Genomic DNA, 15,216 nt, shown 5'->3' on the forward strand with positions numbered 1-15,216 from the left:
TGTACAACTAAACAAGAGGATAAGTACATCAGAGTCTCTAGTTTGAGAAATAGATGCCTCACATATCCTCAGCTGACATCTTCTCTTCTTGAATTCTACTCACTCAACACCAGCTGCATGTACAACAGTAAAGAGAAGTGCAGGCCTTATGGGAGAATTGCAAAGAAAAAGCTACTTTTAAAACATAAAATCAAAAAGAAAAGGTTAGAGTGGGCAAAGAAACACAGATATTGAACAACAGATAATTGGAATAGAGTGTTATGGATCTTAACCCCATTGAACTTTTGTGGGATCAGCTAGTCTGTAAGGTGCGTGAGAAGTGCCCGACAAGACACCCACATCTTTGCTGTCAGCATGGCAAGTGCTACAGGAAGTGTGGGTTGAAATATCACCTGAGTATCTGGACAAACTGACTGCTAGAATGCCATGGATTTGCAAAGCTGTCATTGCTGCACATGTAGGATGTTCACAACTTGAAATAGTTTAAGTCTAATTGTAATAATACTTTTTCCACGTTATAAATTTCCTGACAATACATTGTAATCAGTTGAATGCCACTTTGGTGAATAAAAGTACAAATGTATTTCTATACGAGCAAAATGAGTACATTATTCCAAACTTTACTTTACTGTAACTTTAAAGAGAAAAGTTTACTTTTTCACACTAAAATCACATTGAAAACAATGCATATTGTTCAAATCTTGTGGCTATACGTTTGAAACAAAGAATATTTTAACATTTATGGATTGGCCCCATTCACTTCAATTTGTACTGTAAGTCCTCACTGTAATCCAGATTTTTGCTTTTTTTTTTTTTTTAAGAAAAGTAGGGATGAGTCTAAATACATTTTTGTGGTATCAACATTATGCCACAAATGCTGTCAAATGAGCTTAAAGCTGGAGTATGTAATTTCTGCGAAACTAGCGCCACCGAACGGAATTGCAAAAATAACTGTTGTTTTTAAAACAGCTTTCAGAATATGCCCTTGCAGTTGTTAAAACATTCAGATAGTCCCGCCCCCAACTCACACCATTGAGTGCACAGACAGAGAGCTCGGAGGTAGGCAGGTGCATAGTTGGACAACCAGGTAGGCCATCCAATCATTGCAATCAGACCAAATGAAATGATTGGGCGGACCTTTAACAGGCCTGTGACTGCCACAGATAATTATTATTATTATTTTAGGTATCAAAGCACTTGATTTATTGATTGGTGTCAATTTAAAATGCCAAGTCTATTCTTGTTCATTTTACAAAAATTGACTCTCTAAGGATTATAGACACAATTAGCTATTATAACATTTATTGAAAATGGATACTGTTAATTGCTTTTGTATTACCGTGTAGTAAATGGCATTTTGTTCATGGCATCTGCATAATCTGTTGTTTCTAAACAAACTTTCCTAACTGAATTCTGACATTTTGAAACTTTTGGCACTCTCATTGGATATATTCAGGATCTCAACTTGTTCGTCAAATAAGACTGACAAATCTGGAATACAGCAAGGAAGCCCATCGGGAGAGGCTGTCCTGCTAGAAAGGCACAAGTCAGTCACTGCTTGGCACTTCCAAACCATTAAAAAACACACACACACACACACACACACACACACACACACACACACACTTCCACCCAGCACATACAGTTCTTGTAATTCTTCATGCTTTACTGAAGATATGGCTGGCCACCAAAAGTGTAATTTAGACAAAACACTCACAGTAGTGTGAGAACTCACAAAAGCACACTCACAGTCGGCAGCACTCTAGCCAACAGCTGGACTGAAGAGCCACAGATGTTTTTGTGTTGTCACTGATAATGCATCATGGGAGGAAGCATTTGGTCATTAAATATGTTCCACCTGAGATACAGGGAGAGAGCGAGTATAGTCAAAAGAGAGTAAAACCAAAGGATGTGGATGTTTTTTGTGTAGCTTTGCACTCTGATAGACTTTCCAGAAAGCATATAAGACAAAACATATTACCTCAGTCTCTGAGGCTCTCTCTGTCATGTTCATGGTGCTCGCAATCACTGTAGTTATTGCTGCTCCTAGATCAACAGACACACACACACACACACACACACACACACACACACAGACACACACACACACACACACACACACACACACACAAAGTGATAATGATAAGAGACTGTTGGCAGACTTATCCTCAGGACTTGAAATGATGGAAGAAGGAGACAGGTGTATTTTTAGCAGTAGACGTAAGAGATGAATAGGAAGACATGAATCTTCACTCTCAACTTCACTGCAAGCTAATCAGAAACTCACCTCCGTAATTATGTCAATTTACCAAGTGGCTTGGTGACAAGAACCCTCAGTGACTGACATGACTTTGTATGCAATGCGTGTTGTACCCTGGCACATTAACCCGAATGCAAAAACAGGCACAGCAAACGACACTGTGAGAAAATATGAGAAACTGACTGAACTATTCACTTAAAGCAATACAACTTTACCTGGAGAACTGAATTACAGTGCACATAAGATTGAAAAATTGGGTAGATGCTGTTCTCTCATATAAGTTAAAAATTTATACATTATTATGAGTGTATGTGTCTACAAATGAAGAAAAAAAAAGTAGAGGGGATAGAGAGTACCAGAGAGAGAGAGAGAGAGAGAGAGAGACAGAGATTATAAAACATATAAAAACATATTAAACACACACACACACATACATATATATATACAGGCATGTGCAAAAGTTTAGGCACCCCTGACAATTTTCATGATTTTCATTTATAAATAATTTGGTGTTTGGATCAGCAATTTCATTTTGATCTATCAAATAACTGAAGGACACAGTAATATTTCAGTAGTGAAATTAGGTTTATTGGATGAACAGAAAATGTGCAATATGCATCAAAACGAAATTAGACAGGTGCATAAATTTGGGCACCCTTGTCATTTTGTTGATTTGAATACCTGTAACTACCTAGCACTGATTAATTGGAACACACAATTGGTTTGGTGAGCTCATTAAGCCTTGAACTTCATAGACAGGTGCATCCAATCATGAGAAAAGGTATTTAAGGTGGCCAATTGCAAGTTATTGTTCTCTTTCACTCTCCTCTGAAGAGTGGCAACATGGGAGCCTCAAAACAACTCTCAAATGACTTGAAAAACAAAGATTGTTCAACATTATGGTTTAGGGGAAGGCTACAAAAAGCTATCGCAGAGATTTAAGCTGTCAGTGTCCACTGTGAGGAACATAGTGAGGAAATGGAAGAACACAGGTACAGTTTTTGTTAAGGCCAGAAGTGGCAGGCCAAGTAAAATATCGGAGAGGCAAAGGCAAAGGATGGTGAGAACAGCCCACAGACCACCTCCAAAGACCTACAACATCATCTTGCTGCAGATGGTGTCACTGTGCATCGTTCAACAATTCAGCGTACTTTGCACAAGGAGAATCTGTACGGGAGAGTGATGCGGAAGAAGCATTTTTTTGCACACACGCCACAAACAAGAGTCGCTTGAGGTATGCAAATGCACATTTGGACAAGCCAGCTTCATTTTGGAAGAAGGTGCTGTGGACTGATGAAACAAATAGATATTTGGTCATAATAAGGGGCGTTATGCATGGTGGCAAAAGAACACAGCATTCCAAGACAAACACTTGTGACCCACAGTCAAATTTGGTGGAGGTTCCATCATTCTGTGGGGCTGTGTAGCCAGTGCCGGTACTGGGAATCTTGTTAAAGTTGAGGGTCACAAGGATTACACTCAATATCAGCAGATGCTTGAGAATAATGTAGAGGAATCAGTCACAAAGTTGAAGTTACGCCAGGGCTGGATATTTCAACAACACAACGACCCAAAACACTGGTCAAAATCTACTCTGGCATTTATGCAGAGGAACAAGTACATTTTAGTCTGGAATGGCCATCTCATTCCCGAAAATCTGTGGGGTGATTTGAAGCAGGCTGTCCATGCTCAGCAACAATCAAACCTAACTGAACTGGAGATGTTTTGCAAGGAGGAATGGTCCAAAATACCTTCAAACAGAATCCAGACACTCATTACAGGCTATAGGAAGCATCTAGAGGCTGTTATTTCTGCTAAAGGAGGCTCAACTAAATATTGAAGTGAGATTTCTGTTGGGGTGCCCAAATTGCTGATCCAAACACCCAATCATTTATAAATGAAAATCATGGAAATTGTCAGGGGTGCCTAAACTGCATACTGATAAGTATTCACAGCCTTTGCCATGATGCTCAAAATTGAGCTCAGGTGCATCCTGTTTCCCCTGATCATCCTTGAGATGTTTCTACAACTTGATTGGAGTTCACCTGTGGTAGATTCAGTTGATTGGACATGATTTGGGAAGGCACACACCTGTCTATATAAGGTCCCACAGTTAACAGTGCATGACAGAGCACAAACCGAGCCATGAAGTCCAAGGAATTTTCTGTAGACCTCTGAGACAGGATTGTATCGAGGCACGGATCTGGTGAAGGGTACAGAAAGAATTCTGCAGCATTGAAGGTCCCAATTAGCACAGTGGCCTCGATCATCCGTAATGGAAGAAGTTTGGAACCACCAGGACTCTTCCTAGAGCTGGCTGTCCAGCCGTTTCTCTGTAGAGAGAGGAGAACCTTCCAGAAGAACAACCATCTCTGCAGCACTCCACCAATCAGGCCTGTATGGTAGAGTGGCCAGATGTAAGCCACTCCTCAGTAAAAGGCACATGGCAGCCTTCCTGGAGTTTGCCAAAAGGCACTTGAAGGACCATGAGAAACAAAATTCTGTTGTCTGATGAAACAAAGATTGAACTCTTTGGCCTGAATGGCAAGCGCCATGTCTGGAGGAAACCAGGCACCGCTCATCACCTGTCCAATACATCCCTACAGTGAAGCATGGTGGCGGCAGCATCATGCTGTGGGGATGTTTTTCAGTGGCAGGAACTGGGAGACTACTCAGGATCGAGGGAAAGATGAATGCAGCAATGTACAGAGACATCCTTGATTCCAACAGGAAAATGATAAAAACTGAAGGAGCTTGAGAGGTCCTGCAAAGAAGAATGGGAGAAACTGCCCAAAAATAAGTGTGCCAAGCTTATAGCATAATTCTCAAAAAGACTTAAGGCTGTAATTGGTGTCAAAGGTGCTTTAACAAAGAATTGAGCAAAGGATGTGAATACTAATGTACATGTGATTTTTTTTTCTTTTTTTTTTTCTTTTTCATTTTTAATACATTTGCAAAGATCTTCTTTCATGTTTCATTATGGGGGTATTGTTATTAGAATTTTGAGGAAAATAATGAATTTAATCCATTTTGGAATAAGGCTGTAACGTAAAAGAAATTAGCAAAAAGTGAAGCGCTGTGAATACTTTCAAATGCATATACACTCACCTAAAGGATTATTAGGAATACCATACTAATACTGTGTTTGACCCCCTTTCGCCTTCAGAACTGCCTTAATTCTACGTGGCATTGATTCAACAAGGTGCTGAAAGCATTCTTTAGAAATGTTGGCCCATATTGATAGGATAGCATCTTGCAGTTGATGGAGATTTGTGGGATGCACATCCAGGGCACGAAGCTCCCGTTCCACCACATCCCAAAGATGCTCTATTGGGTTGAGATCTCGTGACTGTGGGGGCCATTTTAGTACAGTGAACTCATTGTTATGTTCAAGAAACCAATTTGAAATGATTCAAGCTTTGTGACATGGTGCATTATCCTGCTGGAAGTAGCCATCAGAGGATGGTACATGGCGGCCATAAAGGGATGGACATGGTCAGAAACAATGCTCAGGTAGGCCGTGGCATTTAAACGATGCCCAATTGGCACTAAGGGGCCTAAAGTGTGCCAAGAAAACATCCCCCACACCATTACACCACCACCACCAGCCTGCACAGTGGTAACAAGGCATGATGTTCTCATTCTGTTTATGCCAAATTCTGACTCTACCATCTGAATGTCTCAACAGAAATCGAGACTCATCAGACCAGGCAACATTTTTCCAGTCTTCAACTGTCCAATTTTGGTGAGCTCTTGCAAATTGTAGCCTCTTTTTCCTATTTGTAGTGGAGATGAGTGGTACCCGGTGGGGTCTTCTGCTGTTGTAGCCCATCCGCCTCAAGGCTGTGCGTGTTGTGGCTTCACAAATGCTTTGCTGCATACCTTGGTTGTAACAAGTGGTTATTTCAGGCAAAGTTGCTCTTCTATCAGCTTGAATCAGTCGGCCCATTCTCCTCTGACCTCTAGCATCAACAAGGCATTTTCGCCCACAGGACTGCTGCATACTGGATGTTTTTTCCCTTTTCACACCATTCTTTGTAAACCCTAGAAATGGTTGTGCGTGAAAATCCCAGTAGCTGAGCAGATTGTGAAATACTCAGACCGGCCCGCCTGGCACCAACAACCATGCCACGCTCAAAATGGCTTAAATCGCCTTTCTTTCCCATTCTGACATTCAGTTTGGAGTTCAGGAGATTGTCTTGACCAGGACCACACCCCTAAATGCATTGAAGCAACTGCCATGTGATTGGTTGATTAGATAATTGCATTAATGAGAAATTGAACAGGTGTTCCTAATAATATTTTAGGTGAGTGTATATTACTAATAATTATATACTATTTTTTTTTATTATTATTTGATTTATTCTATAGGCATCATTGTTTTTGAAACTTTCATTCCAATAAAGCCCATTGAATTGAATTGAAATTGGTTTAGCATAATTTCAACACACTGTCTATCAAAATAATGCCAGTTAAGGGGAAATAAATTATGAAAAAGGTCAAATAAAATTAAAATTCTAAACTATTTAAACTATTCGGTGGGTAATTGTAACAAAAAAGATTTCACAACTTAAAATCGTTCTAAAAATAGCACTTTACAAACGTACAAAGAAAGCTGGAGTGAGCGGGAAACAAGGAGAGCACGAGGGATGTGGTGGTTGCTGTTTCGCTATGTCGCCTCTGGGGGGCTCTAGTTAGCATAACGAGTCTCCTTTTTCCTTTAGTCATCACACTATGCACAACATACTTACTTATTCATCGGACGCATTCTTCATTTACACATAAGTTTCCTCACATAAACATCAATTTAGCACAGAAAGAAGTGTGTGTTATATCTTCTATCTCAATCTCTACCCGCATTATTCTAAACATTTGCTGGTTAAAATAATGTTGGAACCTCAATAATGTTTGAAGAACCTCTGTTTTTAGTCAGTAGAGGGCGCTCATACCGAATGCAGCGTAGAAAAAAATGACTGAAATAGGCAATGGCTCTCCAGATCGGTCTGTGAAGAGGAAGAGCATAACTGCATGCTCCCATTTTACTGGAAATTTCAGGGACAAAAACTAAATGAAAAAACATATACTGTAATTTAGTGAACACGATCATGTCAATATACAGGTAAACACCTTCTACTAAACACATTTAGGAGAAGGCAACTAAAGGAGTCAAAACATAAGTGTATATGTGACATATCTGCAGTTCTCTTTATTTTTGCCATTTGTTTAAAGTAAAACAGCAATTTACACAAAGAATACACATTATAAATACCGCTCCCAACCCCAAAACATGCTTTCAGTAACCTGTCCCACCCTACCAAATAACACGTATTCAATCTTATTCATGTACTTATATTATGTTCATATATAACAATACCATTGAATAAACTAAACAAAAACTTTTTTTTCATAAATAAGAATATGTACACCAAGCCATGTTGATCTTGATTATTTTCCCAACATGCATATATAAAAATAGAAATCTGATAGCTTTATGTAAATTTTTTTTAACTTATGTATATACACATATATAAATATAAAGACTACAAATTGTATTTTTAAAATACAAAGATAAATACACTCACATTATGTGTACACTGTGGCCAAAAACCAGAAAATACAAACATCATTTGGATAATTAGCATTCACAAAACACATTACATCCTGAAATGCAACTTTAACGACAATTGCATGTCTGTGTTTTTCATATAATTTACCATGTTTTCCTCCTCTTTCATCTAAAAATGTTTTTATTTTATTGGAGAGAGAGAGAGAGAGAGAGAGAGAGAGAGAGCGTTTAGTCTCTAGCTCTGCCTAACATCTTGAAGGAGTTTGTTGATCTCTGCTACGAGCTCACTGGCATCCATAATTTCGCTATGACTGTCACAGCGCTTTCCATGCAGATGACTCAGGACGGACTCTAACTCATCTTCCTCGTGATTCTCTGGGATTTCCTCCATTGCAGGCAGCCATTTTGAGGAGGAAGCCAATGTTGCCATGGGAGCTGGCAGAGGGACGGGAAGCGGAGCCACCAGTGCTGTCATGTGACTAGCAGGGGCATGGCCATGTCCAGGATTTTGAAAATGCGTATTAGCGGCCCAAACAGCGACGCCCTGTTGGTAGGTGGCAGAGTTTGGTTTGCCAGGCAGGTGACCCTTCCTTCTTTCCAGGGATCCCACACCTGCAGCACAGGCCAATGGCTTTTCTGTTTCACTGGTCTCACTATAAGTGTCCAGTGAAGAGGGGAGGAGCCTTTGGAACACACTGTTCATTTCAGACAGCAGAGATGTTGTTCCACACAGGTCTTCCCCATCACCTGCCTCCCCCTCTCCCTCCTCGCTTTCCTTGCCAAAGGTGGAGAAACTCTTTTTCCTCAATGTTGACTCTCCAGACTGTGGTGCTTCAGGGTCGGCTTTCTGCTGGGGGTCCTCTCCGGGGATGTAGAGATTGCTTCGGTAATCAGAGGATGCTGGGGAAGGCAGCGGAGGCATCCAGCACTGGTCTGAGTGACCGAGGACACGACAATCTTCGGTGCACAGCTTCATTGCTACAGTGATCAGAAAGAGAAGAACATTGTAGGTAAAGGTCAGTTATAAAATGTTTGTTTTCTGGAACTCTTGCAAGACTTGCAAAACTGCACACACCCTTAACTAGTCAAATTAGTCTATTAGAAGCAAATCGACTAAACAAAACCATTCCAGCTCCATCCAACACCACTTCGTTTTCTAGAGACTATGCAAAACAAATCAAATATGCTTAAAACATATAGCCTTCATTGAACATGTTCAGCATTACTCATTCATGTTCCAGGGTCTGATTATAACTCCATTAATTTAAAAAATGCATTTATAATATATCTCAGAGTTAATAAATGTGCAATCTGGTGCATTTGCAAAACAGACACTCATTTACTCCACTCACTCTCATGCAGAGAATGAATGATTAAATGTGCAGATTTACAGAAATCAATGGCCCATTCCCACTCACAGCCTAACGTCTGGTCTAGTCACAATAAAGATTGCATTTTAGATCTGAATTTTTTTCATAAAAAAAACTGATGGCTCCTCTGTTTCCTCCAACAGACAGTAATAATAATTAAAGGAACAGTTCACCCAAAAATTAAAATTCTCTCTTCATTTATCATTATCTCACCCTCATACCATCCCAGATGTGTTCTGCTGAACATAAACAAAGGTTTTTAGATGCATATTTCAACTTGTAGGTCAATACAATGCAAGTGAATGGTGACCAGACCTTTGAAGCTCCAAAAAGCACATAAAGGAATGACTCCAGTGGTTAAATCTGTGTATTTAGAAGCGATGTGGTATGTGTGGGTGAAAATATTTAAGTCCTTTTTTACTATAAATATATACTTTCATTCTGAAAGTGAAAGTGGAGATTTATGGTAAACAAGAAGTTAAATATTGGCCTGTTCCTTATATTGCACCACATAAGACCACTAGACTCATATGCTGCCTTTATGTGATTTTTGGAACTTCAAATGTCACTTTATCCATTCACTTGTATTGAAAGGACCTACAGAGCTGAGATATTCTTCTAAAATTGTTATTTTGTGTTCAGCAGAAGAAAGAATGTCATGCACACCTGGGAAGTATTTTAAAACTTCTTGAAGAGATCAATTCTATATGTCTAGGTATGAACTATGTTTGAAATTAAGGTTTATTCTCTTATATTATTTACTGTGCATTTCTGTGCAATTATTGTGTATTATGTACATTTCAAGGCAACTAACACGGAAGTGGCATTTCATTAACTGGTTTACAAGGCTGAGAGGGGGATTTGGTTAGAATCTCTTGCAGTGTTTACTCTACCATCCAGTGAACAAAATCTCTCTTTTAAAAAATGGCCAAATGTTATGTAAAATTATAAAAGGGCTGATTTAGAGTTTCTCCTGCCTACCTGGATGCAGTCGGTGATGTCCATCTGGGGTAAAGAGTTCACTGAAACCTTCTCCAAGCAGCGGGGACTCCCTACCCATCTCACAATCACTGTCTCCTGCCTCACTATCCCCTCTTCCACTGTCCTTCAGGCTGAATTTATCCATCTCATTCAAAGCATACCTAGAGACACAGAGATGAGGCCATTAACTATTATAATACAAGGAGTATGCATGATTTATTTGATCTTACATTCTCTATCTTTGGAATATGACTTAAAGTTATTGTTTATGTGTTAATATTTTTCTTTTACATTGTAATTATTGTAAAATTATTAAATGAATCTCTTAAGTAGGGAGAAACTTATGCACAAATAAGCAAAAGCTTTAAGCAAAGAAAGGACACTTAAAATGCCCTAACAATATGAGGCTGTTAAATACCATCAGCATCTATTTTCTTAAGTACTCTGGGGTGTCCAAACACTCACAGAGTAAAACATTGAACCTCCTGTAGGACGGTCTGTAAAGGTGGCAACAGGCTGGAGTGTGATTGGTTACCTGTAGCTCCGGGTGTATTTGTTGCCACGGAAACTGGGTCTGGGTTGGTACTGGCCCTGATGAAGTATGGACAGAAGCTGTGAAACTTGCTATAGCCAAAAAGAAAAGAAACAGGGTGTGGGGGAAATAAAGAAAAAATATGGAAATAAAAAAATGAATAATGGCAGACCAGACAACAAGCCAACACAAATACACACAAACCATGGGGTGGGTGGGTTGGGGGTGAATAAGGGAAGGTTCTGATGATATGAATGAATACTTCTAAATTATGAAACAATCTAGAGATATCCACATAAACATGATATAAATAAATAAAAAATATACTGAATATTATAACAGATTTATGGTGTATTAAATGGTCAGGAATAAAAAAAAAAATCACATTGAATTGACAAATACCAGTTATTGATTATTTATGTATGATTATTTAGGATGTGCAAATTTAGTACACATAGCACACAAGTGAAGCATTAGTTATCTTGGAAAAATATTTTACCTCCACAGGTGGTGTGGCATGGGCTAGTCCGAGAGCAAAGTTCTCTGGCACAGTATTGGAGGAGATGGTGACCAGGCTGTTGAGTGATTGGCGGCTGTGGTGGCTCTGGCGGCTCTCTGGAGCAGGTGAGGCTGAAGGGGAGCGGGGGTGAGCCCTCACAGGAAGGGTCCCATTAACTGTAGGGACCAATGTGATGTCCCCCTTGTGGATTTGCCGGGCAGGTTTTTTGGGGTTATTTTGGTAGGTGGACTCAGCCACTCTGCAGTTGTAGGAATTTCGGGGGTCCTTCTGCTCTCTTGAGCACCGGGTGGCAAACATCACCATAACGATGAGAAGCACACCACAGATGGCACCAAGGGAGATGATGATGATCATTGAGACATCTAATGTGGATTGGTTGTTTAGGTCAGAAGGATTTAGTGAGTAGCTCTCTGGATAGTCCTTCAGGCTAATATGGAGAATGGCCCTTGCTGAAAGCCGAGTAGAGGCTCCTCTGTCTTGCACCAGAATTGCAAGATCAAATCGCTCATGGCCTGAGGCCTCAACACTTCCATTGGTGCGTAACTCACATCTCCGTTGGTCAATGACAAAAAGTGCATCATCATTACCACCAATGATGGAGCAAGTCAGCTCACTGTTGGCCCCAGCATCACGATCTGTTGCCTTGATAATTGTTATCAGATGACCAGGCTCAGCATGCCTCCATAGTGGCACCTCAGCAGTGTGGTTGCTCAGCAATGGAGATACAATGATGGGCGGATTGTCATTTTCATCTAATATAGTGAGCAGAACGGTGGCATTGCTGCTCAAAGGATGAGGGTCCCCACCGTCCTGAGCCTGCACAGTAAACGAGAGCCGGCCCACTTCCTCTCGATCAAAACTCCGGAGTGCATAGACAGCCCCGTTGGATGGATCAATTGTCACATATGTTGAAATTGAGCTTCCTTGGACCTGGCTTTCTACAATGGAGTAGGTCACCTGTCCATTAGAGCCCAAATCTGGATCAGTGGCCACCACTGATGTCAGGTATGCTCCAGGCGAATTGTTTTCTGACTTGAAGATTTCATACCGGCTCTTTTCAAAGCGTGGGGGGTTGTCATTTTCATCCTGCACCTGCACTGTGAAGTGTTTGATGGTGGATAGACTTGGTGAGCCACAGTCTTCCGCAATTACCGTCAAGCTATACTCTGAGCGTTTTTCACGGTCCAGAGATACATTAGTAAGAATCATGTAGTTGTTCTCATTGGTCTTCTGCAAGCGAAAGTGCCCATGGCCATGGAGTCGGCACACAACCTCTCCATTTAGACCTGAGTCGCTGTCATCCACACGCACTAATGCAATAAAAGTATCAACAGGGGATGCCTCAGAGATGTAGGCCACCTCCTCTTTGCCCTGGGTCATAAGGTTAATGTTGATTTTTGGCTTGTTATCATTGACATCAACCACTTTGATGATTATCTTACAGTGGCCTGGAATGGAATTTGGACCCATATCCTGAGCCTGGACATCTATCTCGTATGATGAAGTGGTCTCATAGTCAACTTTCTTAATCAGAGTGATGTGGCCAGTTTCTGGGTTAATTTTAAAGATCTCCAGGATTTTTGGTGGCACATGACTACTGAAAGAGTACACTATTTTGCCGTTATTGCCTTCATCCGGGTCTGTGGCGTTCAGGTCCACCAGAAGTGTCCCCAAAGCTGAATTTTCCAGTAGACTGACCACATAAGCTTGCTCGTCAAAGGCTGGGCTATTATCGTTGGAATCGGAAATACTGATTTTAAGCAGAGTTGAGCCAGATTTCTGCGGCACACCAGAGTCTGAGGCTGTGAGCTGCAGCTGGTAGCTAGACTGTTTCTCCCTGTCCAGTTCCTTCATCACAACAAGGTCCGCGTACCGCGCGCCATCCGTGCGCGTCCTGATATCGATTTTGAAAAAGTTATTACGCGTGAGCGAGTACGTGTGTAGCGCGTTTTCTCCGACGTCCGGGTCCACAGCGCTGTCTAAAGGAAAGCGCGTGCCCACCGATGCGCTTTCAGAGATCTCTATTGGGATGATGGCGCGCGAGAACTGCGGCGCATTGTCGTTGATGTCCAGCACTTCCACTTGTATATGAAACAACTGGAGGTATTCCGTGGGAAGAGTGATCACGTCGAACTCGATAGTGCAGTTCAAGTTTTTCTCGCAGAGTTTCTCCCGGTCTATTTTGGTCGCGATACTGATCTCGCCGTCCTCCTCGCGCAAGGAAAGTTGCGGAGTGCTGCCCCTCTGCATAGCGCGGAACCGCGGGGACACGGAGCTCGGGAGTTTGGATAGGATGCCGGCTACTTCCTCTTTCAGTCTGGCGATCACCGTGCCAACTCTCTGTTCCTCTAAAACTTTATATTTTAAAGTCTTACCTGAAACATTGTGCGCCACGGCCGCCAAAAATATGAGTTTCAGGAGCGTCTTGAAAAACAGAACATTCCTTTCACTGGAGTATTTAGTTGTCCCCATCTTTGAAGCCGCGCGAAACTTATTCCACGCGCAGAGAAGACTGGCTGGTGAATTGTTTAGTTAAAATTAAAGCATGTTAAATCCTCATAGTTGTGCATAGATTTCAAGCAAAACGAATATAGGAAAGCCTCGGAGAAAGCATTAGGGCTCCGATGCTTTATTGCACCCGTAGACTGATGTGCTGCACTCATCCACTTTCCTTCTCTTCGTCTGGCTGTGTGTGAGCTGGTGCGCGTGTGCGTGGGAGGCGCAGCTCCTTGTGTGGTTGTGTGTGTGTATGCTCTGTCTGACTCTGAGTACAATGAATGGCCCCTTGCAGCCCACCTTAGACTGTGACTGTGGCCCCCACCCTCTCCATGCTCCAGCCTCCCCTCTTAGGCACCACAGCTGTACACCCCAGAAAGAAAAGAAAAGAAAAGGCGACAGAATTAAGAAAAGAAAGCGCAGTGATTGAGGTGGAGCTTGAAAGCAGATCACGCCATGAGGAGGACAGAACGGTAGAAGTGTGCCATAACAATTGAAAAAAAGAAGACATTTATTCAAGATCAAGTTGCTTGTGTCACCCCAGCACACTTTGGGTTACGTCCATCACCAATTCAGTTTTTTTCTTCTTAGAACTTTCAACTTTTTAGATAAACGAATGTTCTGTAAGGCATGTGTCAGGTCTAATATTATGGTTAATATTTCACTAATCATTTAACCCTGTGTAAGAAATAAAATATCTAAATGTTTACCAAAGCATTAGTTTAGCACAGCAGTGGACATACTAAAACAACCCAAATAAATGCAGACTTCAGTATGTTGGACTATAAGTTTGTTTCTACACTTGGTGAAATGTTAATAATCTTGCAATAATCATAAAATATCTTTGTGAAAGTGGCCAACTAAACAGATCACTGGTGAATAGGAGTTGCATTAAGGAGATTATAGTTCCATTATCGTATATAGTGAGTTTTATTATTAAAAGTTTAAAATACAGCTAGTGTTTTGAGAGTTAAGGGTAAATTGGAGTGTATCTGATCGCTCATCAGTGCGCTATTGTGTCTCATTTGAGGAGTCTGCACACGGTAAAGGATTCCCCCAACCTCCATTAACCCGCAGTCAATGTGATTTCTCACAGAGGTCATACTCAGCCCCCAGCGCACAATACACTTTACGACTCACCATATTTGATTCTGCCGCATTAGCATCCTTATGCTCACTCACCCACACAAAAAGCAAACATGAGCTTCTGGAAGTTTCATGGCCATCTGGTTTGAACATCCAAAAAACCTAAATTAGTAATTACATTAGTCAATCTTGTGAGAAACACCTCTATTTTCAACACACAGTAAAATTTGGTGCAATTCTAACTGTGGGTTTTTATTTGATAATGACATGTTTTTTTGCCAAACTGCCTGAAAATGATGCCATGGCATAACAATTATGTTTAAATTCTATGTTAAAACACAGAAGCAAGTTTGGTAAGCATTTCACTTGACACACATACAGTATGTGCATTCTGATAAACAGTGT

General features: G+C 41.0%; 1 protein-coding gene across 2 annotated transcripts; it reads right to left on the bottom strand.

Annotated features, from left to right (window-relative positions):
- Positions 1-7,453: 7,453 nt before the first annotated feature.
- LOC127659707 (protocadherin-18-like) lies at positions 7,454-13,975 on the bottom strand. 2 transcript variants are annotated; one of them, XM_052149651.1, is made up of 4 exons: positions 11,209-13,975; positions 10,713-10,768; positions 10,178-10,338; positions 7,454-8,804 (listed from the first exon to the last, which is right to left on the bottom strand). In XM_052149651.1, the coding sequence occupies exons 1-4, from the start codon at positions 13,699-13,701 to the stop codon at positions 8,062-8,064; spliced, it is 3,453 nt and encodes a 1,150-aa protein (XP_052005611.1). In that variant the 5' UTR covers positions 13,702-13,975; the 3' UTR covers positions 7,454-8,061. The 2 variants fall into 2 exon arrangements, with proteins under 2 accessions (XP_052005611.1, XP_052005610.1); XM_052149650.1 differs by having other exon boundaries at positions 10,713-10,801.
- Between the last annotated feature and the right edge of the window lie 1,241 nt (positions 13,976-15,216).

The sequence above is a fragment of the Xyrauchen texanus genome, chromosome 19 (assembly GCF_025860055.1).
Source record: "Xyrauchen texanus isolate HMW12.3.18 chromosome 19, RBS_HiC_50CHRs, whole genome shotgun sequence".
Lineage (NCBI taxonomy): Eukaryota > Metazoa > Chordata > Actinopteri > Cypriniformes > Catostomidae > Xyrauchen > Xyrauchen texanus.